The 24,627-nt window shown below is 51.0% G+C and overlaps 9 protein-coding genes across 9 annotated transcripts; 6 read left to right on the top strand and 3 right to left on the bottom strand.

Moving 5' to 3' along the window:
* Positions 1-257: 257 nt before the first annotated feature.
* On the top strand, positions 258-5,126 carry CPAR01_00703 (uncharacterized protein; the record flags this gene model as incomplete). The annotated part of the gene is made up of 5 exons (XM_060484993.1): positions 258-848; positions 902-1,100; positions 1,166-2,293; positions 2,343-3,349; positions 3,396-5,126. 5 exons carry the CDS (start codon positions 258-260, stop codon positions 5,124-5,126), a joined length of 4,656 nt encoding a protein of 1,551 aa, XP_060355850.1.
* Positions 5,127-5,634: 508 nt separating this feature from the next.
* On the top strand, positions 5,635-6,381 carry CPAR01_00702 (uncharacterized protein; the record flags this gene model as incomplete). The annotated part of the gene is made up of 2 exons (XM_060484992.1): positions 5,635-6,091; positions 6,143-6,381. The coding sequence occupies 2 exons, from the start codon at positions 5,635-5,637 to the stop codon at positions 6,379-6,381; spliced, it is 696 nt and encodes a 231-aa protein (XP_060355849.1).
* A 236-nt stretch (positions 6,382-6,617) lies between these two features.
* CPAR01_00701 (major facilitator superfamily transporter) lies at positions 6,618-8,788 on the bottom strand (the record flags this gene model as incomplete). Its single annotated transcript, XM_060484991.1, has 7 exons — positions 6,618-6,680; positions 6,742-6,892; positions 7,009-7,399; positions 7,453-7,759; positions 7,858-7,937; positions 8,001-8,247; positions 8,327-8,788. Coding segments are annotated over 7 exons (1,701 nt in total), but the record flags the coding sequence as incomplete, so codon positions are not given.
* Positions 8,789-9,704: 916 nt separating this feature from the next.
* Positions 9,705-10,661, bottom strand: CPAR01_00700 (short chain dehydrogenase; the record flags this gene model as incomplete). The annotated part of the gene is made up of 3 exons (XM_060484990.1): positions 9,705-9,788; positions 9,861-9,949; positions 10,031-10,661. The coding sequence occupies 3 exons, from the start codon at positions 10,659-10,661 to the stop codon at positions 9,705-9,707; spliced, it is 804 nt and encodes a 267-aa protein (XP_060355847.1).
* Positions 10,662-11,346: 685 nt separating this feature from the next.
* CPAR01_00699 (uncharacterized protein) lies at positions 11,347-13,384 on the top strand (the record flags this gene model as incomplete). Its single annotated transcript, XM_060484989.1, has 7 exons — positions 11,347-11,446; positions 11,529-11,964; positions 12,028-12,419; positions 12,478-12,760; positions 12,815-12,937; positions 13,002-13,096; positions 13,155-13,384. 7 exons carry the CDS (start codon positions 11,347-11,349, stop codon positions 13,382-13,384), a joined length of 1,659 nt encoding a protein of 552 aa, XP_060355846.1.
* Positions 13,385-14,318: 934 nt separating this feature from the next.
* Positions 14,319-17,952, top strand: CPAR01_00698 (catalytic activity protein; the record flags this gene model as incomplete). The annotated part of the gene is made up of 7 exons (XM_060484988.1): positions 14,319-14,674; positions 14,737-15,177; positions 15,676-15,786; positions 15,959-16,662; positions 16,882-17,529; positions 17,581-17,769; positions 17,816-17,952. 7 exons carry the CDS (start codon positions 14,319-14,321, stop codon positions 17,950-17,952), a joined length of 2,586 nt encoding a protein of 861 aa, XP_060355845.1.
* Positions 17,953-17,975: 23 nt separating this feature from the next.
* Positions 17,976-18,932, bottom strand: CPAR01_00697 (tagatose 1,6-diphosphate aldolase; the record flags this gene model as incomplete). The annotated part of the gene is made up of 1 exon (XM_060484987.1): positions 17,976-18,932. The coding sequence occupies one exon, from the start codon at positions 18,930-18,932 to the stop codon at positions 17,976-17,978; it is 957 nt and encodes a 318-aa protein (XP_060355844.1).
* A 476-nt stretch (positions 18,933-19,408) lies between these two features.
* CPAR01_00696 (SMP-30/Gluconolaconase/LRE-like region) lies at positions 19,409-20,483 on the top strand (the record flags this gene model as incomplete). The annotated part of the gene is made up of 2 exons (XM_060484986.1): positions 19,409-20,109; positions 20,177-20,483. The coding sequence occupies 2 exons, from the start codon at positions 19,409-19,411 to the stop codon at positions 20,481-20,483; spliced, it is 1,008 nt and encodes a 335-aa protein (XP_060355843.1).
* A 1,169-nt stretch (positions 20,484-21,652) lies between these two features.
* Positions 21,653-24,465, top strand: CPAR01_00695 (OPT family small oligopeptide transporter; the record flags this gene model as incomplete). Its single annotated transcript, XM_060484985.1, has 4 exons — positions 21,653-22,163; positions 22,224-23,163; positions 23,217-23,893; positions 23,957-24,465. 4 exons carry the CDS (start codon positions 21,653-21,655, stop codon positions 24,463-24,465), a joined length of 2,637 nt encoding a protein of 878 aa, XP_060355842.1.
* Positions 24,466-24,627: the final 162 nt, after the last annotated feature.

The raw sequence follows: 24,627 nt of genomic DNA, 5'->3' as shown, positions 1-24,627 counted from the left end.
CTAGTATTTATTACAATTCACCCACGCAGTGTCTTTATGTGCTTTGGTGCTTGGGGGGCCGACAGTCTGTTTGTGTTCATCAGTCTCAATTTAGGGTAAACAAAGTTGATGTAGGGCTGCTGTGAACGGCAAGTCGTACCTGGATACGCCATTTGGCTAGGTTGTGTCAGACAACGATATTCCTTGAATAAGCGTCACTAGGTGAAAGGATTGGCGAGGGTGTGACCTCTGGGCTTCAGCTGATGCTGCATGTCAGCATGGGCTGCATATCCGTGAGCCACCATCAGCGCGCCATCTCGCGACTAACTACCGACCAAGCGCTACTTGCCCTGTCTAGCTTCAAAACCGCCCCCAACTTCATTACCTCCCTATCAGTGGTTCGACTCAAGACCCGAATGAAAACCATCTACAAGTACGGGCGTGAATCCCTGTCCTCGATTCAGCAAAATCTTCCATCTTCGCCAAATGCGCAACGAAGACCTGTGCTGAAAGCAGATTTACCAATGACAGCCAGCGCCGCCCAAAAGGAGGTGTCGGAGGCGGTGAAGAACGACAATCGCGATGTTTCCGACCTGTGGAAAGAGGCCCTCAAAGCCTACAAAGGAATCGTAGGGTTCGACCTGGAGCGTAAGTTCGATAGCGTTCAGGCGATGATTGATCAAGGCACCCACGAAATGGAAAACTTTCACAAGTTTCGCCATAACGACAAGAAAGTAGACAAACTGCGAAGCCTGTTTGCTGCCAATCTCGATTATATCGAAAAGGGCGCACAGCAGCTCGTCTCGGCAGCCGTTCCAGCTTTCCCTCCAGCTGCAGCTATTGGCACTGCGGTCACCATAATGCTAAGCGTGAGTGGTTCTCTTCGTCACTCGATGTCGTGTACAAGCTCATTCGAATCCAGGCATGCCGCCAAGTCTCGGCAGACTATGACATCGTGATGGTGTTCTTTGAAGACATGAACAGCTTTTTGCAGCGTATCACTATTCTTGAGACCCGACTACCGAAACATAAGGGTTATCAAAACTGTCTCATGGATGTTTTCACGTCTTTCCTAGTCATGTGTGGCTTTGCCCACAAGTTCATTGAGCTAGGCCGTTTCAGTGAGTCAAGGAACAAAATGCAAACAACATTGATCACTCGTTCGAGTTTTCTAATCTTTTACTAGAGAAGTGGATCAGCAACCTTCTTCACGGCGAGGATACCGAGTTAGGCGGCGCTCGTAAAGGCATGGATCTCAAAATTCGACGTCTCCAACAAGCGACAGAGTTTGCAATCCTTGGCAATACGGAAGAGATCCAAAAGATGAGCACAGAGTTGTTGACCAACCAAGAAACACATACTGCAATGCTGGAGAAGCAGATGCAGATCATGAACTCGATTCGTGACACCACCGAGATGATCCAAAGTGACATGGCGAAGTTGCTGAAAGCCTTCAATGACCAAAAACGCGAAGAAAAGAAGGACCGTGGCCATGACCAACGTGCCAAGGCGGTAGAGCAAAATAAGCCTCCATCCGCAAAGAGGATCCGCAACATTCTAGTTGAGGTAGAGGGGGACGGCCATGAGTACCTCGTCTTGAAGGAAACGCTTGTTAAGGACACCTGCACTTGGGTCTTTTTGAAGCCCGCATGGGACGAGTGGCTGAAGCAGGGCCAAGCCGACCACTTAACTCTGGCCATCACCGGCGAACCTGGCTCTGGGAAAAGTCACATCGGGCTCACAGTCTACGAAAGGCTGCTTGGTGAAGCCATGAACGACACCTCGAAGCTTACTTGTGCCGCGCATTTTTACTTCCGGGAACAATCGTCCAGTCTCTCAAACTTTTGCAACGCCATTACGACTGTCATCATTCAAACTGTCGAACAGAACGCTTCGCTCTGTGAGCTGGTCAATGCAGAGGTAATCAAGGATGGCTTCGACATGAATTCGTATGTCGCCGAATCGCTCATTCGTCAGATCTTGGTTCCTGCCTTTGGTAAAGCTTCCAAGTTCAAGTTGCTTCTGCTCTTAGACGGGCTTGATGAGCTCGATGATCTCACCGAGTTTCTTAGTTTTCTCAAAGTGATACGCGAGGAGAATCTAAGGATCACTGTGGCTTTCACTTCTAGACCAGGGGTTCTTTCCATTGTTAAAGAATCATCATCCGTGCTCGCAGTCAATGTCACGAGGGAAAACCAGAAGGAAGACCTGAGGGCGTTTATCTGGAGTCACATCAATTCCTTATCTACCATGAGAAAGTTCGATCGCTACGTCCAACAACGTATTGCCGACAAAGTCGAGGAGGTAGCCCCAAGTAAGGTTTTCATTCGACCGAGATGTACCGTGGCATACTAACGACCTAGACTTTTTGTACGCTGCGCATATGCTTGCGCGTTTTGACAACCTAGGACGCGAAGGCGCTGTTATCCGCAACCTGGAAAAGCCATTGCCTTCGGGACTTCATGGGATCTATGAAGGCTTGTTGACTGACTGCTACCGTCGAACTGAGCTCGAGTACAAGCCCATTGTGTCTAAGCTCCTTCATTGGCTAGCCTTCGCTTTCCGACCATTGACATTCAACGAGGTAGTTTCACTGGTACGATTGTGGGTGAACGATGTCAACTTTGACATTGAAAAGGTTCCTGAGCCATTCGAGAGCTTTCTCCAGGTTGGTGATCCTGGGTCTGATGCGGAAGAACGTGTCAAGATCCAGGCTCAGGGCGGATGGGGCACGGCTGTAAGCGAGTTGGAAAAGACGCAGACAGCTGTCGACCACGAGGCCATCTACAATGATGGTGAGCTGCCTGTGAAATTCAAGGAGCGCTCGATGCGATCGTTTTTTATTGAAGAACCTGACAAGACCGACATCCACGCCCACCGCATAAGGCCCTCGGAGATTCATCGGCAGATGTTTCTAGACTGCACCAAGCTTGCCTGCACTACAGGCCACTACCCATTCCCAATTTCCAGTGCTCTCAGTCGTTATGCAGTGGTTCACATTGTATCACACTGGTTTCGCATTGACTTTGAAAGTCATACAGCTGAGGAACAAATCGAGGTCATGGAGGCGCTGGCTTCCACTTTGGCGAACAAAAAGTCGTTCTCTCGGATGATGGAATGGACTGGATCCAGCTACTCGAGCACATTCACCGACGAAGTTTTCGAGAAAATCTCAAGATGGAGTCAACTCCTCAGCGTCTACAAAGATCAACTAAGCAAGGATGCGGTTGAGTGGTGGGAGAACGTCTCAGAAAACCCGCAGAATTGTTTGATGTCTCTCGTGAAGGCTCACTTGCGGCAAATTTACATTTCCCTCAGTGTCGACACTGCCTTGGCTTCTTACCGAAGAGCGAGGGATGCCATCAAGACCGTAAGTTCCACCTTTTCTTCCTCACGATGCCTACTGACCCGAGTAGAGCAACTTGGAACCTACTCTTTTGCAGCAAGCCAAGAAAAACTACGAACATGAGATCGGAAGCATGGGAGAATTTCTGAACGAGAAGCAAGGTGTCCTAGGTATCGAAGGTCTCTTTGAAGACATAAAGATTGAACCCGTAGGATACCGTGCACTTGCTTCTCTCATGTTACATTTCAAATACTTGAAGCCTGCAGAGACCTTGTGTCAAAATGCCCTGGATGGCCTCAATGGCACTCTCGACATCGTCAGAACTAGAGAGCTTATGTCCCGAATCCGTTTAGAGAATGATGCCCAGGCCAGCCATCGGGATATTCTCGAGTGTTTCGGAAAGATGAACGACGAAACTGTTCCGTTACCTTTGCGCCGCACAGTGTGTATCACCAAGGCGAGGATCGAGGCAAAGCTGGAGATGAATGAAGCAGCCGCGATCTCTTACGCTCACGCAAGATCTATCGATCCGACAACCCTTATGACTGGGGAAATTTTAAACGAAGAACTTGATCTATTCTCGGAGGAGGATAGTAAGCAGGGCTTCATCGGTGTTTTGAAGAATTGGAGCCCGCTACAGCGACTGACCTGGCTCTGCTGGGAATACGACGACTACCACGACGATAGATCACGATTGCTCCGTAAAGCTGCCCTCCAGTCCGGAGAAGTTGATTTCGTCCTCCAGTTATACCTGGACTCCATTCAGTACTTGGAAAACGTCAATGCAGCTGCACCGCTACGAATCGATCTTTCGCTGCTCTATCAGCATGTTACGGGGGACATCGAGGCAGCAAGGCTAGCTTTGGATGAGGTTCTCGACAGTGGTTCAACAGGCTATCCGTACCCCATCACAGACTCATCCCCCGACTACACTGTTACTCGTGCGGTCGACAACTACAGCGAGCTACTGTATGGAATTTTCAGAAGCTCCCACGACCCGAAGCACAAGACGGAATTGCTTGCTACTGTCCAAGGGCTCCTTGGCCGTCCTCTCGTCCTGGATGTACTGCCGACTTCAATCACATATCTCACTTTCCGCCTGATCGTTCTCTCTCGGATGTATCTGAAGTTGGGCCCCGCTACCAATTTTCAGGATACTCTCCAAGGTGTTTTGATCGGTAGTATTGATGCACTCAGTGACACAATCAGTTGGAATGATGCAGACAATTTGGTCTGCCTATCGAAAGCTCTTCACATTCTTGGCAATTCCATACGCAACGGTCAAGAACTTGACACAATGGCGCGCACTATGTACTCTGCTGTGTTCTGTCATCTTGACCCTAAGGTCAAATTAATGGATGATGAGGCTAACGAGCATTCTGACGATGACGCTGGAGATGATGGAGACTCCGCAACAGATGCCGAGGCAGATGATTGGCCCACCGACGAAGGCGACCTCATTGAAGGCGCTGAACTGTTCTGTGATGGTACATGCGGCCAAAAGTTCTCTTGGTGGGGGAAGAAAACCGCTTACGCCTGTATGGTCTGTCATGACGTACTCTTCTGCACAGATTGCTACAACAGGCGAGCCACGGATGGGGTAGCCGAGAAGCAACTTGATGCCATGCCGACTTGCGATAAACGACATGAGTTTCTTAAACTACCTGTCGAGGGCTGGAGAGGAGTTGCAGATGGGAAAGTTCTCTTGGAGGGTAAAGAACCGGTAGAATTTGGTGAGCTCCTGAAACGGACACGAGATGTTCTTTGCAAAGAGGCTTGGGAGGATTTCTGGAGAAATTGATTCATGCACTTGTAGTCGCTAGTAAGATACGACGGAAGAAATATTTCAATTCATCCATTTTTCCGGACTTCTAAAAGTGCATGAAGGTTGCGGGTCCAATATGTGGTGACCAGATAGCCTCACCAAGACTACTGCAACATAGAAGAACACCCTCAGGTGTTTGCGATGGGTCATGATGATCGGGACGATCAAAAGCACCAGTCTAGTAGATCCCCTCGCAGTATTCCTCCTATCTGACCCCTGGTCCCCTGCTGCCTAGACGAGAGGTGAGGACACATGTAAGCTTACTCGACCTCCTTGTCCCCATTGAGAAGGACAGATTTACACCACCAGCATCCATTTTGCAAAAGTGCAGCTGTTACGCACGTATACAGTGGCATAATATGACATAAATCAGTAAACACCCGATAATTTGCAGAATAAGGTGCAACTTAAAATTCCTCAGTCCCGGTTTGAACCATTAAGCGAAGCAATTCGAATTCTTACGCAAATCTTGCATTCCTCAAACATGACGTTCACTATCTCAGCCGTCACCTACGATGACGCTGCTGGAATTTCGAAGAACAACATGACGGCCTTCTATCATACCGATACTCATTGGCGCGCGCTCTGGAAGTCGACGCCTTTGGATGAGATCATCGAGGGTGCCACAGCTCGTATGCCTCACAGCCTCGCCGGCGGTAGGGAAAAGAAGAGACACCAGAAAGCCGTTGATGATGATAGCGGTGAAGTCGTGGGCTACGCACGGTGGATCCTGCCAGATGATGATGACCGCATTTCTTGGCCCGAAGCAGTTGTTCGGGAACCCAGGCAAGATGAAGCTGATAAGTTCAAGGCAGCCTTCCAGGCCAATACCGAGGGCGGTTCTATCAGGGGTATGGATGGAAAGCTACAAGCTGCTCTTGGACTGCCTCTTGAGGAGGCTGAAATTGCCGCAATGCAATCACATAAAGGCCCATTCCTGGGTAGGAAAACTCATCTCAACGACTACGCTCATATCAGCTGACCTATAGCAGTTCTTGATTATCTTGCGGTCCACCCAGATCACAGGCGGAAGGGGATTGCTTCTGCTTTAGTGAAAAGTGGCCTAGATCAGGCTGATATAGTCGAGATAAAAGTTTGGGTAATGGCTACCAAGACTGCGCAACCGATGTACGAAAAGCTAGGATTCGAGCTCCTTCATAGCGTCAAAACACCTGTCACAGAGTTTGGAATTGCAGAGCCGCACGAGAAGGCCTTTTTGATGAAGAGATAGAGTTCGAACCCACAGTACTGGGCTTAGAGCCCTCGGGCTCAAGTAAGGGAAAGATAAGAAACGACTGTGTATGGTTATGCGCTCTTCAGTGTCTGTGATCTACCAAATATACGCCTCAAACGCCACATTAGTGCTTCTAACCCATGTGTCAAATACAGAATTACCGCCAACGCCGTAATCAAGTTGACGAGTTTGCATCAATCCTTTATGTAAGTTGGAGCCTCTGCAATAGGCGCTTAGTAGGTGTAGCGGAAGTCCGATGCTTGGGTTTCCTGGAGTGATCGGCGAGTTAGCAATGACTTTTCATACATAGTTTGCTCGATCTATATAGGTAGACAGGTGGATCGAGAGGCAACTTACATCCGACGCTTCGAGCTCAACCTCACCGCGCTCGGCCTTCGTGTTCCAATAGCGGAAGTAAAAGCTTAAAGCAATGAGAATTATGACGTTTAGAACCGCGCATCCCAGACAAGTGCTCAACCCAGGCAGGTAATGAGGCTTGTCTTGGCTTCTGTTATTTGGTCAATATCTCACTCGCCTATGGAGAGAAGAGCTTATTTGATATCAGGGAGGACCCCAGCTGGGTCGCACACATGGAATGTGGCCTAGGGCCTGCAACACACGTACCTGAAAACAAGAGAGCCGGCGATGCCACCGATTCCGCTAACACCGACTACCATGGCACTGCAAAATGCGCGCTTCCACTGTCCTCGGATATTGTTCGCCTGATATGCCATGGTCGCCGGCACAGCGCTTACACTCCCTGCGGTGATGAGAAAGACGCCCAAGTATCGAACGGCAACATCGCTGTGGAAGCCCATCAGGCAGGTCCCGACAATTGACAAGACCATATCGCCAACAATTATGGGACCTCGAAGCATGTATCGATCCCCTAGCCAGCCCGTGGTGTAAGTGATGATTGCGGCGAATACGTACGGTGGCGCCGTCAAGATCTGAGCTTTTCCCGTGTTGAAGCCCATATTGTCTTTGAGGATGATTGGCAGAAAGAAAGATAGCGCTTCACATAAGATGATTAGCGAACAGTTTCAGAAGTATTTTTGCACCACTTACAAAATATGATGAGAGCGTTGTTGAAGTAGATGATGGACAAAGCCCAGACTTTGATGTCAGCCCCGCCTCTGAGGAACTTCTTGACACTGAAAGACGGCAATTCCGCATCTCCTCTATCGGCCTGAACTCTCGAAATCACCCAAGCAGTTTCCTCCTGGGAAAGAAAGTTCCAGGCGCTCTTTTTAGCATCCGGAAACCCGACGAGGAGAAAATAGCCGACAATGCCAATAGCGCAGGTTATGACACCTTCTATGATGAAGATCCAGGACCAGCCCCTGAGGTTTGCGGTTCCATCAACTTGGGTGAGCTACAGAGAGGGTGTGGTCAGAAACTTATTTCATCAGTTAGGTTTGAGAGGCAAATGTTCAAAGACGATTGCTAAGCTCCATTCTGAGATGCACTTACTCCGAAAGCCAAAATTCCCGCAAATGCAGAAGCAAAGCAGACAATCATGTAAAACACCGAGTAACGTTTTCCAACCTCGTCTAGTATAATTCATTAGTACAAAACTAACGGTTCCAACTGCCACTTCAGAGGAAAGGACTTACAACGGGTGTACCAAGTGCTCAAAAGGTAAACGCAGCTAGGGAAAAATCCAGAGTCGAGAGCACCAAGGACCACTCTCAAAGCCACGAGCTGTCCCCAGTGCGTCAGAAAGCCCATACCAATTACGATGCCACCGCAAATCATTGTGATAGCCGTGAAGTAGGCCCGGGGGCCCAACGTTCGGCCAAGAATGACTGAGATCGGCTGGAAAGTGATATAGGTCGTGAAGAAAACCAAGCTAACAACCGACTACAACGTCCACTTATCAGTCATCTCAGATCGCGCATCTTATCAAAGAAAACAGGGTTTGCCAGAGATTTGAACCCACGTAACGGTTGCCAGTCAAGTCTAAGTCTTCTCTCATGCCGGCAACGGCGGCAGATGGGAGGTTCGACCGGTCAATCACAGAGAAGCAGTATAACAACCCGACAGTTGCAACAAGACGAACGTCAACCCGTCTCATGATTCTCTTCTGCTCAGCCAAAGAGAATCCATGAGCTTCCTGCTCCATTGCCGGTTGCGTTCTGTCAAGGTCGTTTAGTGCCGAACTGCTCTGGTCAGATGTCATGGCTTTCTTCATGTTGTTTTTAAGCGAAGACATCGTGTTGATATTGTATTTCGTTGTCTTTGTGTGCTTGCGAGAGTTGTTCAGTTGCTGATAGTGAGTGAAACGCAAACATTGTGTGAACATGTCTGCTTTATCATTATTTTCTCTTGAATTCTTTGTCCCTCCATTCACTACATTGATGTTGAACCTCGCCAAGGGTTGCGATCCTTCACCTCTTACTCTCCGTTGACTCTAGAAACATCGCGATCGCGGTTCACGACGAGGGTGCTTCGTAAAGTTTACTAAGGCATGTGAAGAAGGATGTTGTGTTGTGACGAAGCATCGTAGCGTAGTGCATCAGAAAGAGATAAGCGACGATGGCGCGCGCGCGCTAGAATTTGGAATTTGCTTGGCCATGAGCGGGCCATCCGACGGGAGAAATAAACTTGGCTTGGGTCATTCCCACTTTCCAGGCTAGAGGGGTTTGGTTTTCCCCGCTACCCCAGCCAAGCGGCATCAAGAGGTGCTGAAAATAGCGGTACTTGAGTGGAAAGACCTTGTTTCCTCCGTCCAAGAGAGGAGGCGTCTCATTGCTGCCCGCTGTTCGTGTAGAGCGGAAACAAAGACACTGTGCTGGTTGCCTCATTGTAGCATATACAGACCATTTTGATCGACTGGATACAGGACCCTGGGAGCTCGAGAGCTCGGAATAACACTTCAGAGACAAAATCAAGCCATTCGAGCCATATACTATTCCAGGACCGACTTAGGACTTGAAGGATCCACTTGCGGGGACTTGTGAGTGACTATTCGACCCAACATTGAACACAGTAAGCGACATTCAGTGGATGCGGGGGGGGGGGGGCTTCATCTAGAATTGAGCTTGTCTCGATTGAAGAAAACTCCCGACGGAGTTCGCAGGCAAGAGAAGAGGAGAATAATACATCCTCTTCGGGGAATTTCTCATAGTCTAATCAACTACTCCGCGGGAAACTGAACCTGGGCGAGGAAGCATGGGATGCTGTCGATGGCTTTCTTGATTTAGCGTCGAGATCGGGGTCATGAATCGAATTCCCTGCGGTTATCCCGGGTATCTGCAGGCTCCGTCATGATGCAGATCGTATCCAGTCTGTCGGACTTCCACCAGCCTGGTCATAGGCTACGGCAATGTGTATCCGCCATCGATCACAACGTTTGATCCTGTCATGTAACAGCATGCATCACTGGCAAGGAAGACATAGAGCTATCCAGAGCAACATTAGTTAGGGCTGTCCATGTGTCATGCAATGCGGGCCCAGGGGGGTTGGTCACTCACTCCTCTTAGCTCGGCAGGATGACAAACCCGGCCACCTGGGATCATTGATAGCCAATGCTCCATCAGCTCTTTCGGCTGCTTTGTCAACACTGCAAGGAACACGGTAAGCAACACTGCACGTGGGTTTGGTGCCAAATATAGGACTTTGGGGAAGAAACACCACAACTGACTTTCGGTGAGGATGTATCCAGGCGACACACAATTGACGCGCGCAAAATTAGCCCATTCGACGGACAGACTTTTGGCAAGCTGCACGACCGCCGCTTTGGAAGCATTATACGCAGCTTGCTCCTGGGGCACGTTGACCAAAATAGCGCTCACGGAGGCGGTGATGACTAGGTTTCCTCTCCCTTGCTTCTTGAAGATATTACCCACAGCCTGCGCAGTCCACATGACGCCGTCGTAATTGACGCTGTTCATATCCTCCCATGTCCGTTCCGTGTACTCGAGCGACTTGACATTTGCGCAGACACCCGCGTTGGCCACCGCTACATCAATGCGGCCTCCGCCGAACTCGCTGGCGATTTGGTTGATGGTTTTCGCAATGGTCTCTCGGGACGTGACATCGGATCTGTATGCCTGGACGCGAACACCCGTCTCCTTCGCGATTCGAGCAGCTGTTTCGTCAGCTTCGGTGTTGGTCTTGTAGATGAATGCAACGTCTGCGCCAGCCTCTGCCAACCCGCGAACGACTTCGGCACCAATCCCCCTTGAGCCTCCAGTCACTACCGCAATCTTCCCTTTGAGGGAGAACTGCGTAAGGATTGGAGCGTACAAGTTCTCGGGTTGATAGAGAGGCATGTTGAGAGACTGCTTTCGTGACGGAGGTCAATGACTGCCGGACTGTCTGGTTCAGATTGTAATCACGCTTGGGTTCACCATCTTGAAGGCAGTCTTATATACCGGATATGTCTCCCAATTATCGAAGCCATGTAAAAGATATCGTCTCGTGAGAGCAAATGGTCTTTCGGACTTGGAGTGGCTCAGCATAAAGCTCCCCATCTGTTGACAGCAGGCCATGTCAAGACGAATACGGGTCAAGACTATGGCCACGCAATTCCACGCTCTCGATGACCCTCCTTCCGGAGACTCGACAACCATGGCAGCACTGCCCAGCAACCGAGTGCTCGTCTCGAGGGAAGACATGGGCACTGCTAGGCCTCCCACCGGTCGTCCCGAGCTAGGACGTTTGAGAGATTGAATGGCATGATCTGCTGCGTAATACCAACCCATTTGACGTCCCCATGGGGTTTCCCCGCGTTGGTCCAAGGTAGTTCGGTTCTTGGGTCAGACTACGTCACTTTTGATCGATTAGATTAGTCCGAGCCGACTAGGACGAGTTCCGAAGTTGGTGGAAGTAGTAGTATCTTGTATAACTAGAAGAAGACACTCGGATCTTTGACTTGTAACATAAACTATGTTGCTATCCGACTCAGAGTAGGACTCAACGGCAAACTTTGCATCATTTTGTTTCACAACCGCTACGATGGACCAACGTCATAAGTGGATGGTGACGGCGAAGTTCGAGAAGAGAGCTCTTCTCATCGCCGTCAACGCCCTTGCCGGAATGTCAATTTTCTTCTTTGGTTCGTCTGACTGCTTCAGCTCGCCCACACGTCGGAAGTGCGTGCCTGATGCGATGGAAATGCTGACAAACCTGATGTTCAGGTTATGATCAAGGAATGATGGGCGGTGTGAACAACGCCAAACACTACATTGATCTTATGAAATTCGGATATGTCGACGCCGATGGCACTCCAGTCGTGACCGACACTCTCCTTCAAGGCGGCATTATGTCCGTCTTCTATCTCGGCACCCTCATCGGCTGTATGGTCGGAGGATCTATCGGCGACCGATTTGGCAGAATCAAGACTATTGCCATTGGTGCTCTTTGGGGTATCTTCGGCGCATCTTTGCAGTGTACGGCCATGAACTCGAACTGGATGATCTGCGCTCGTCTTCTGAATGGCATCGGTACCGGCATCTTGAACGGCATCGTGCCTGTCTGGGCATCAGAACTCGCAGACTATACTTCCCGAGGTGCCTTCATCGCCATGGAGTTCACTTTGAACATCTTTGGCGTTGTCGTTGCCTATTGGCTTGGGTGAGATTCAACTGGCAAATCGAAATATGTGAGACATGAGACTAATCAAGTTAATCGTCACAGATATGCTGTGAGCTTCATCGACAATGGCGAGTCGGCTTTCCGATGGCGCTTCCCCATCGCCTTCCAGATTATTCCGCTGCTCTTCTTGCTCTTCGGGTGCTTCCTATTCCCCGAATCGCCTCGCTGGCTTTGCAAGGTCGGCCGAGACGACGAATCTCTCTATATCTTGCAGCGCCTCCGAGGCACCCACGACGGTATCGCCGAGGCGGAACTTGCGGACATCAAGGACGTGGTCAGACTTGAGCAGTCGGCCGAGGGAACCAAATACCACCACATGCTCTTTGGTCTCAAGTGTGGAAAACTTCACACGGGCCGAAGAGTACAACTGGTCATTTGGCTGCAAATCATCCAGTGCTGGACCGGTATTGCTGGCATCACCATGTACGGCCCTAGTAAGTCATAGACTCATCTCGAATCATTCTTGTTGTAAGAAAATCCTTTGCTAATCAGAGTCGCGAGTAGCCATCTTCCACATCGCCGGCTTCGGTCCATCCAAAGCTCTGTGGATCTCTGGTCTGAACAACATCTTTTACATGTTCGCCACGCTCATCTGTGTGTTCACCATTGACAGGATTGGAAGACGCTGGACGCTGTACTGGGGCTCGGTCGCTCAGGGCATTGCCATGTTCCTTGTCGGTGGCCTATCCCGCGGCGGTCTCAATGCCAGAGCTATTGGAAATGACGACGTTGCCAACTCATGGGGAGCCGCAGCCGCTACAATGGTTTTTCTTTAGTAAGTGATCTCGACACATCTTTTATACTCTGTGAATCACTGACACTTTCGAAGCACGTTCGTGTTTGGCGCGACTTGGCTCACTGTACCTTGGTTGTACCCGGCGGAGATCTTCCCGTTGCAGGTCCGAGCCAAGGGTAACGCCTGGGGCGTCGTTGGATGGAGTATCGGCAATGGGTAAGGCACCGAAGTCTCGGAATAATGTAGCTCAAAACCTATTGCTAACTCTGCACCAAATCAGTACTTTGACACTTGTTCTTCCGTACATCATTGGAGCCATCAATGAGAACGCGATGTACATCTTCGCGGCCATCAACGTCATCAGTATTCCAATCGGTAAGTTGACAGGCCCCATACCCCAATTGTCTGGCTTCGTCTTTCTAACTGTTTGCAGTGTGGGCTCTGTACCCAGAGTCGAATCAAAGAACCCTTGAGGAGATCGATTTCCTCTTCGCTGCAGACTCACCGTGGACGTGGGATGCGGAGAAGAAGTTCAAAGAGCTCAAAGCCGAGCACGAAAGTCGTGTTGGTGCCGTTCGAGCAGCTGTCGGAGGCGATCTGGAGAGCAAGGGAGAGAACTCCAGCACCCATGTTGAGAAATCCTCTGGCTCGGAGATTCAATGATTCAGGCGTCGTACTCCGTGGTTCAGGATCCTTTAGATAGTGCCCACCCGGATCGCTCAGCAGGAGGACAAATAACGTGCGGGATAGGCTTGCAGGAGTCTCAGAAGGTCATAGGAGGATAAGAGGGCATTTGTGATACATAACTTTAGCGCCAATATGCATCAATATGTCAAATCTATCTGTATCTCACACTATCTTAACAATGGATAGAGAACGCTTTCCGGGGAGCTGATCGCAAACACTGCATAACTCTCCCTTACTTCTTGCCCTTGGCTGGCATCTCATTTGGTCCTCCAAGAATGAACAGCTACGTGTAGCAATCCGTCAGTCCCCGTGACACCTACCTAATGCCATGAACCTGTTGCCACGATAATCTGCGCATACCATGTAGAGTTCGGATGTATTAGTCTTAGTTCGTCGGACCATACATACTATGGTGCATAAGCTTAGAATTTCTCATCTTGGTTCTCTCTCGATTGCTGCAGGTGCCAAGGCAACTCAAGCAAGGTAAGCGACTCAAACGAATCAACCCAAAACAAGTTATTCGATAAGCCACCTTACTTATGACCAACAGTATATCAACTGAGTCCCGAAGTTACTTGCCCCGTCCGAACAACACTGGCGTGGTTCGACCTGATAACGTGGTACCGTTCCTGACATGAGTCTGTCAGGTCCACTTTCATGCAGCCTCAGTCCCTCGAGACGAGGGTGCGGGGTAAGACAGCTGTGTAGATGTGAACATTCCGATCCGGAGCAAGTCAAAGCGCGGAGGATGAGGCTAAGCGAAGAGAGCGAGCAAAGTAAACAAGATTGCACCGCGGCGGGTTGAATCCCGGCTTGTAATCATGATTTAGCTAAAATCATTTCCATCAACTGCTGGTCACGCTGTTGAAGTTTGAGGTCGAAATTCGTCACATTCACGCGTCAAATCAAAATGGCTTCATCAAGCTGGCGGCTGCTGAAAGGCAAAACAGCCTGCATCACCGGAGGCACAACTGGCATTGGCCGTGCGATAACACTCGAATATTTGAGACACGGCGCCAACGTCGCGGTCAACCACCTTGGCATTCCTAGCGACGAAAAACACAGACTCAGCCTTATCGAAGAAGCGGAAAAGATCAGAAAAGATGCCCCCAAAGATTCCCCGACGGGCGAGTTGATTGAGCTTGCAGGCGATGTGACAGACCCGAATACTGGAAAGGGGCTCGTTGCCGCAGCAGTCAAGAAATGGGGTGGACTGGATGTCTTCATCGCGAACGCTGGCATTTTCAAGCCAGCTGAGTTTCTCACGTATGTTTTTTTGGTACGCTACGACAAAATCTTGGGTGGTAGGCTAACCACTTCGCAAATAGACTCGAAAAGGAAGTCTTCGATAAAACACTACACGTTAATGTCAACGGCGCATTCTACTCGTGCCAGGCAGCGGCGAACCAGATGGTCAAGCAAGGACGCGGAGGATCAATCATCGGCATCTCATCAATCAGCGCTCTGCAGGGTGGAGGTCTGCAGACACATTACACGCCGACAAAGGCAGCGGTCCTGTCAATGATCCAGTCAATGGCAGTGGCTCTTGCAAAGCATCGCATCAGATGCAACGCTCTGCTTCCTGGCACTATCCATACACAACTGGCGGAGGAAGACATGCAGAATGAGACGAAGCGCAAGTATCTTGAGCAACGTATTCCAATGGGCGTGGGCAAGCCTCATGATCTGGCTGGGCCGGCGGTTTTCTTGGGTTGCGAGGAATTAAGCGGGTTCATGACAGGATCCCAGATGTTGGTGGATGGTGGTATGTACGTTCATTTGCAGTAGTTTTTAGATATAGTTTCCGACTTTCGGTACAGAACCTCAATGTGGCACATTCTACGAAAACACGTTGTACCATAGAGTAAAAATAAAGGTAAAAAATCAAAATAAACCCACTCGTAAAATCGCCAAATGCTAGCCCTTCCCCAAGCGTGCAAAGCACCAGAGTACTGTCCATCCCACCGGGACCCAGTCGGAGACCGGCGGCTCCACACCGGGTGCGCCGAGCCGGAGCCGTCTCCAACCTTTTAGCGGGGCGCTCCAGGTTACCCCGCACGGGCGTCTGCCCCGTGCGCACATAGTACGTACAGTTAGTTCTCCAACCAGTCGCGACTCTTCGCAACTCCAAGTGCCAGTGTCGCTTCCACCTTCCTCTTCCTAATAGCACCACAGGACTCGACTCTGCATCTTGTTGCCCCGAATCCTGTGAAAGTAGCCACACATCAAATCCGTTTCCCATCCGTATCTACATATTACTTCTTCAGATTCAATGGCATAAGTATCATCAAGATGAGCGCCGATGACGAAGATTCACAGCCATACTTCACCCGTGGCCGCCTCAGTCGTGGCCGCGGCCTCAGAAACAGTACCGGCTGGTGAGTAGTATCCCTGCCCTAGACCTGAAGAAAACTCTTCGTAACCTGTCTCAAACCTGATAATTGCTTCTCGCAGTGCAACATGTCGCCGCCGTCATGTCAAGTGCGACGAGAGAAAACCTGTATGCGGTGGATGTGAGAGAACCAGACACAATTGTCTTTACACACCAAGGCGGCCACCAAACAGAAAACGGTCTGGTCCTGTCGTATCAGTCACCCCCAACAGCGACGCTCCGAAGCCCACGACTCCTCGAGAGCCTCAATCGCCTCGGTCTTCCAGTCCACCAAACTCCGAGTATCAGCCCGTCGTCTGTGATGACGAGCCAGCTCCTCTACCGGCAGTAACGCTTGGAGAACCACACACATCAAGCATAGCAAGCGCTACCACAATAGCACCGTCCAATGACGAGGGCATAGATAGGTCTAATCACGCCAGTACCGGCGATAGACCAGCTTTCGAGCAAGACTCTCCAGAGCAAGTCGACGCGTTATGCACAGGCATCACACCACGAGGCACAGCACGCACGTCCAGCTCGTTCGGGGCAAACCTAGAGAACGCCACGGCCATTTGGGTCGACCTGCTTCTCCAAGATGCGGCCATGCAAGAAATCGATTTCACCAACGTCAATTTCGAAGAAGGCGTGGATCTCTTTGCAAGTTCGGTCGTGCAATCACCTGCTGTGGGGCGGGGTATACCAAACACCAGTGGAGAAGGCCTCAGTCCTACGCCATGCGCGTCACATCCCTACTTGCATGAGAGACCTCCGACGCTCGATGAATACCAATGCCTCGAGAAACAGGCTTGGCGATCGGCTACGCCTCTACCAATTCAGGCGCAGGAACATGTTGTTTTCCAAAATTTTGTGCAACACATTAGTAGATGGGTAAGCTGGAAAGTAGCTGCCCGGAACATCCTTCGAGTAACAATCCTTGTTGGCATTAGATGGATTTATTCGAACCTAGACGCCCGTTTGGAACACTTGTCCCTCAACTTGCAGTACGTCGACGATTCTTGATCGGTAGCCTGTTCTAAGTATAAGTTAAAGGCAACATGCTGACGAGCTTTGACCAAACGCTGTTAGATGCATAATGTAGGGCTGCTCAATGCAGTTCTCGCTCTGTCTGCGCGTCACCTCTCTTTGAGTACACACTCAGAAGACACACAAACCAGAGACCCCAACGACGCACTACGATATTATTACAAGACACTACACTATATCCAAGAGGCGATGCAATACGACACATACAAAACGAGCCTCGAACTCCTCGCGACCAGCATCACTGTATCAGCATACGAGATGCTCGACGGCTCGAGGCAAGATTGGGAAAGACATCTGAAAGGAGTCTTTTGGATCCAACGCTCACAAGTCATACATGGCGATTCCATGGGCTTGAAGCAAGCTGTCTGGTGGGCATGGATATGCCAGGATGTCTGGGCTGCCTTTCGCGAGAGGCGCCGTCCTTTTACATTCTGGCGGCCACTAAAGACATTGGACGATCTAGGCCCGTCCGAGCTGGCTGCACGGTCAGTCTACTTCTTCGCTCAGGTGATCGCGTTCTGCTCGTATGAAGAGACCGAAGCGGGGAAGAATGACCCTCACGCGAGAATCGCGGCGGCTGATGCCTTGAGAGAAATGCTGGAAAACTGGAGGCGGCACCTGACGGCTGAGTTCCAACCACTCCCCTACCCGAGTTCTCCTGATGACATCTTCGAGCCGATCTGGATCAACCCTCCGGCATTTGGTAAGCCGTCTTCTCCAGAACTGCAAGCGCGATCATACTGACCATTTACAGCGGTAGCTTTTCAAATCTACTACTGCTCCCACATCCTGCTCCTAATGAATGTACCCGTTCTAGGTGGACTTGAACAGTACACACAGCAGAGGAAGCGTCTGATGGAATGCGTCAAGAAAGTTTGTGGTATCGGCATGACACTGTCAGACTATCCATCGAGTGTTTTGTGCTCTCAATGTCTATTTATCGGTACGTCGTCCCTTCCCTTGCAGAAAACAACTCTGATCCAACAAAGCCGGCATACCCCTCGAGAATAGTAGAGAACGGAAATGCGTTCTAAATCTGCTAGAAGCCTGCCACGCTCGATCAGGCTGGCCTGTGAAGCCACTCGGGGAGGAGTTGAAGCTTCGATGGGAAGCTTCCGACGCCTAATAATACCCAGAACCTACTTCCATTCATGCCTGTCCCGCTGATCCACAAATCTCCATCCACTCCTTTGCCTGCCGGACGACATTGCTCGTACCCTCTTCGATAAGCGTAGTATGCGGCAACCGCGTGACCTGCGACCGGAGATGTGTATAATAATCGTCCAAAACAAGCCTGTTGACGTTGATCTTTGTCGCGCCCGCAGCAATGCACTGCTTCATCAGATCAGGCGGAAATCCGTTGGTACCGTGCAGAGCCACTCTTACTCTGCCGGCAATCTGGGCGCGTATCTGTTCGAATCTGCAAACCTCGTTATCAGTATCCTTGTTCGGGGAAGGGCTTATCCAGAAGTCATATCCTGCACCCCGACCGGACATTACGTACCGTTCAAAGTCCAATTGCGGGCCCAACTTTCCGTACTCGCCGTGTACGTTGCCAAACGCCGGTGCAAGGGAATCCACACCCGTAGCGATGAACTCGTCAACTTCCTCGGCGGTGGTCTTGCTAGCTTCCAACCCGGCCGTGTCCATGACGCCGTCTTCGGCACCTTCTATCCTCCCGGGCTCGGCCTCGGTTGCAATCTTGCGTTCGTGGCAGTATTTAACCCATTTCGCCGTCTTTTCTAGGTTCTCCGCCTTTTCGTAATGAGACATGTCGACCATGATGCTGTCGAACGGCAAGTTGTCGGCTGCATACTGGATAATCTTCTCCTCTTGCGCGTGGTCGAGGTGAATTGAAATTGGAACGGATACTCGGGACACAGCTTCTTTGGCGGTGCGGACCAGCAGACCGTCGGCGTAGGTGACTGCCCATGGGAAGAATTGGATGATGAGAGGCGAGCGGGCTTCCTCGGCTGCGGTGACGAGGCCGTGGATCTGCTCGAGGTTATATGCGATGGCGGCAATCACGCCGTATCGGCCCTTTTCGGCTTTGGTCAGGATCTGGATTGTCCTGTTCTCGTCTTTCCAGTTTGCCGGCACAGTCATAGTTGCAATAGATGCGTTCTTCGAACTACGCTTAATGTGTCTGTCTTGTGGAACGATTCCAAAGTTCCAATCCAGACCGGGCCAGACGTTGAAAGGTCGCTGCGTATTTCAACCATATCTATGGGCTAATGAACACGGTGATGATGTGTAAAAAAGTGTTTGGTGTTGTCTGTCATAGGCGCTTTGTTGGCTTGCTGTGGGGTCACCGTCGTCTCGAGGGAAATTTGGACCCCCGGCCCCCGGCACGATCTGATCTGGAGGCGGAATGGGCGATCTTAGTTTCGCGGGGTGAACTCAGTAGGTGGACTTGTGGGTTCCGAAGCTCCTCAGCTTGAACTTTTCAGTAATCAGATCATTTAATAAGCAGGCTCGCATACGAGTCTTGGTCCAGAGGCAAACCTCAGCTTGGTGAAGTAAGCCCGTTCATTCATTTTCCAGCATAGAGCACTACTTGCTATCACAACGCACGGCTCACAATGTCATCCAACACAGAAAATCTCGATTCATGGCAAGTTCGTGACGAATCATTTCGAGAAATTATTGGTTCAAGCCCATCGCTGGATCTCTTGTTGCAAATCGACTCTTATCCCTTCGCTCACGAAGCCGGCGTCTTCATACCCTCAAACGATGAACTGTTTATCACCAGCAACCAGTTCACCGATACAGATGGCTCTAGAAAAGTCCAGATTTCCAAAATATCGTTGCCCACCGGTGGGAAAATTGTAAAACATGGAGAGATCTCATGTCCGGAAATCGCGATGGGCAATGGCGGCGTCAACTACGGTGATGACATTCTCTTCTGTGCCCAAGGCTCGATGACACAACCCAGCGGTCTGTTCAAGATGTCAAGGATACCTCCGTATGCGACCGAGCCAGTCATCACTTCTTTCCATTCTCGGCCCTTCAACTCTGTGAACGATGTTGTCGTCAGCAAAGATGGAAGCATATGGTTCACTGATCCTCCATATGGCCATGAACAAGGTTATCGCCCTCCTACGACACTGCCTAGCCAGGTCTACCGCTTTGATCCGGCGACGTCTTCTATCCGGGCTATGGCGGATGGTTTCGGCAGGCCAAATGGAATATGTTTCTCGCCTGACGAAAGAACTGTCTACGTAACAGACACGGATCTTGTCCACGGTGATGGTACGATAGACGGCAACCGGGCTTCGACAATGTGAGTTATTCGATTCAGATTTGTTTCAAAAGTGGTGCCACTCTCAGCTCGTGTACTAACAACATAGATACGCTTTTGACGTAGAACATCGCCACGGACAACCCGTGTTGCTGAACAAGAGACTATTCGCATTCGCCGACGTCGGTATACCAGACGGAATCAAGTGCGATACGAACGGAAATGTCTACAGCGGATGCGGGGATGGCGTGAACGTTTGGTCCCCAGGCGGTGTCCTACTCGGTCGTATTCTCGTCGACGGTGGCGCCGCCAACTTTTGCTTCGGACGCGGGGGCGAGCTCTTCATACTCAACGAGCATCGTCTCTGGAGAGCACAGTTGAGCAAGTCGGTCAAGGGTGCGCTTCTTGAGATCTGAGATCTTTGACGGGATCTGGCACGGTGCTTTGGTCTGAGCTGCTGTGGCTGCATCGCGGTCAGTCACCTCAAAATGGGAGACGCATCGGGAACGACGCCTGTGGCGTGCATCGTGGCACACTTTTGCTATGTGAAAGTCCACCAAACGCGGGTTAGCTGCTACATGCATGAGTGTTGATATTGAATGCTAGTGCCAAGCCAAGTCTGCGAAACAAACACTTTTGCCATTCTGTCACGCACTCGGTCTGATTGTGCTTTACCCATCGGATCTCGTCAGGTGACATGCCGTTCCTGTGCTACCCTGGAAAGATGTGATGAACTACCCCATGTGGCCAGTCAGAATTTCCAAATTGGATAGAATTTCGCACATTCGACTTTGATCGATGCCGATTGGTGAGATGCACCAGCACTATCCCGTTAACGAACGACGTTTCTTCCCATTTCATCAGCAAAGGGACTCGCATCTTTCATCAAAACGCAAGATATCGGAACTTGTCCGCAAGCTCTCAAACCCCAAGGGTCGCTGTCAATCCCGCAACTATCCGCCGCTCCAACCCCTCTCTATCTTGGCTCTTTTTATCGTCTGGCGTCGCATCCTACCGCGGCGAATGACCAACTGCCGTTGGTTCAGACACCGGTCGATAGCGCAAGTACAGGGGCGCTGATCCTCGCGAACGCATGCACCCCGCAGGCCACGTCTGGCAGGTCGGGTTGTTTTGGAGAGAGGGGAGCTCCGAGCCGGGAGAGCATGCGGGGGTGATACCGGATAAGTCTGGCAATGGGACGATCGACCCCCTTCTGTTAGACGGCGTGATAGCGCAACGTTGATCTGGGAGAATGCAACGTTGTTGGATGGACAATGCAGTGCAGCCCGGCTGGGGCGAGGAGATACCTAGCTGCGCGCACCTCGTTCCGTTTGGAGATATGTTTCCCCCATGGTGGACGAACCTATCTTCTCGCCCGATAGCTGGGCCGAGACCCGACTCCCCCGCCTTCCGCCCGCCACACAACTCTAAGTTGGACGATAATTGCAGAAGTATATAGCCTCGGTAACTTCCCCGGAGAAAATCATGAGAGATGGTTACTTGTTTCCAAGCGTCTTCTTCGTCTTTCGACAAGTAAGTCTTCCAACGGACCCGGCAGCACACGGCGTCGATTCCTCGGGTAACAATGTCCGGAAAGGTGGAGACCGTCGGAGAGGAGCCGACCCCGGCCCGGGAGGAGGATATCGAGAAGATCCCCGCACGGGTGGACAACCCGGAGCAAAAGATCTCGGACCAGGTATCCCACGAGAAGCTTGAGGAGCTGGCACCCAATGGAGAAGGAGAGTACATCTTGGAGAAGATCAATGAGATGACGGAGGAAGATGCCCTCGAAATCATTGAAGAGTCAGTCGAGTTCTTCAAGGACGACTGGAACTTCCCCTCCGATATGAGAGAAAGAATGAAGAAGCTGCTCGAGGGACCAAAACAGTACGGGGAACACTACGATCGGGACTTGAGAATTGACGCCGTCATGATCCGCTTCTCCTCACCCTACCCTGGGGTTCGCGCCGTGGCCGAGATTTTGGACGACCAGAGTGTGCCCATTGAGACGTTTCGCGCATACTTCCTGGGTATAGGCTGGGCAATCATCGGAACTTTTATCTCGACATTCTTCAACTCAAGGTTCCCCGCCATCAGTGAGTATCAAATCTCATATGTCTTCCTCGAAATCTTTTACTAAAGCCGAGTTTGTGTAGGCTTAAGTGGTCAGGTTATCCAGATCCTGCTCTTCCCATGCGCCAAGGTCCTCGAATTTGTTTTACCTGACTGGGGCATCACCGTCCGCGGTACGCGGCACTCTCTGAATCCAGGACCGTGGAATTTCAAGGAGCAAATGTTTGCTACCATCACGTATAACATTGCCATCTACACCACCAATAGTTACGGCATGATCCTGGTGCAGAAGTCACCAGTCTACTACGGTCTCGACTTCGTCAACTTTGGGTACCAGCTGATGCTCACCCTCTTTGTGCAACTCATGGGTATGGGATTCGCCGGATACCTACGACGGTTCAGTGTGTACCCCGTTAAGGCTCTCTGGCCGACGATCCTGCCGACAATCGCCATGAACAGAGCACTCACCAGGCCGGAGCCGAGAGAGAACATCAACGGGTGGACAATCTCGCGGTACAAGTTCTTCTACGTCGTGACCATCTGCATGTTCTTCTACTACTGGTTCCCAGGCTACATCTTCACGGCTTTGGCGACGTTCAACTGGATGACCTGGATCTCGCCCCAGAACGTGACCCTAGCAATCATCACAGGATCCTCGCTGGGCCTTGGCTTATTCAACCCCATCACCACGTTTGACTGGAACGTGGCGACCTCCTCGTATGCTGCTTTGGCACAGCCATTCTTCGCGACGTGTACAATGTACATCGGTGCCATCCTGGGCGGGGTCATCATCATTGGTATCTACTACACCAACATGTACAACACGGCATACCTCCCAATCAACTCCTCATCTGCGTTCGCCAATGACGGCACGCCGTATGTGGTCCAGAATGTGGTCTTCAACAACCAACTCAACGAGACTGCTTATCAAGAATACTCTCCTCCGTTCTACTCAGCTGGCTATCTCCTCACCGTCGGAGCCAACTACTGCTTCTATCCAATTTACTTTTTGTACATCATGGGGTTCGTACTACAACATGCTCGCCGCTATACTCAAGAACTAACATGGATTACAGAAACCAATGGAAGACAATCTCCCAAGCATACATCGACTTCTACAAAGGCCTCCGCCACGGAAAGGGCAACTACGAAGGCGCAATGGACATCCACAGCCGACTCCTCGCAAAGTACCCCGAAGTCCCAGACTGGTGGTTCCTCATCATCCTCGTCGCCGCCATCGTCGTCTCCGTCATCTTCCTCAACATCTACCCGCTCGGCACCCCCGTCTGGATCGTCTTCCTCATGATCGCCATCAATCTCGTCTTCGCCGTGCCCCTCTCCTTCCTCTCCGCCACGACGGGCACCAACCTCGGCCTCGGCGCTCTCATCCAGGTCATCACGGGCTACCTCCTCCCCGGCAACACCAACGCCTTCCTCTTCTCCCAGACTCTGGGGTCTTGGGCGCTCGCGGGCTATGGCGACAATTACGTCCAAGATCAGAAGATGGCGCATTATGCCAAGATTGCACCCCGCGCGGTGTTCCGGAGCCAGATTGGGACGATCATCATTACTTGCTTCGTAGCTGTAGCTACGCAGAACTTCATCTTGGAGAATGTCAAAGGGCTGTGTACCCCGACGCAGCCTAGTCGATTCACGTGCGCCAACGATGGTGCTCCTCTCTACACGAACAGCTTGATGTGGGGTCTTCTTGGCTCAGAGCGCATGTTTGTGTCTTTCTATCCGATCCTCAAATGTGAGTTCAAGTTTGCAGGAGCACAGTGATGATGTTGGATTATATGTACTGACCGTTGAATAGGGTGCTTCCTCTTTGGAACGCTCATTGCCATTGTTTTCCTGGTCGGTCAAGGCTACGGTCCCAAGTATCTCCCAGGCGTCAGAGAAAAGCTACGACTCAAGCTGAGCCCAAAGACATTTGCTCGTCTGGACAAGACTCTCTTCCCCTTTGTGGCCTCCTTGCTGTGGCTGAACCCGGTCCTTGTCATTCAGGGCATCCAACATTGGGCACCGTCAAACTTATCGTACAAAACACCTGGCTTCATTCTCGGATACATCTTCATGTACTGGCTTCCTAGGCATCGTCTGGCCTGGTGGGAGAAGTACAACTACGTCCTGTCAGCTGCCTTGACTGCCGGAGTTGCCGTTTCAGCGCTGGTCATGTTCTTCGCCGTTGGGTATAACCCAATCGCCTTCAAATGGTGGGGGAATACGGTGAGCGGTGCAGGAGTAGATGGATCTCAGATTGGAATTCTCCCCATTCCCGAGAGAGGGTACTTTGGGCCCGAGAAGGGTAGCTTCCCGACATAGGTACAACCTCTTGACTCTAGATTCGAACAGGAATGGGGACGAAACGGCCACTTTCCCTCAACATGATAAAAGAGAACTGAGCGGGATATCCGAGCAGCAAGAGGTGGGGCCGACTCCCGGCGCGGGGCCGTTGTCACGGGGCTCAATGCAGTTCGGCCGCCA

This window comes from Colletotrichum paranaense (assembly GCF_030867605.1).
Source record: "Colletotrichum paranaense strain IMI 384185 chromosome Unknown Scaffold_1.1, whole genome shotgun sequence".
In the NCBI taxonomy this organism is placed as follows: domain Eukaryota; kingdom Fungi; phylum Ascomycota; class Sordariomycetes; order Glomerellales; family Glomerellaceae; genus Colletotrichum; species Colletotrichum paranaense.
This window is presented reverse-complemented; position numbering and strand designations above follow the sequence as displayed.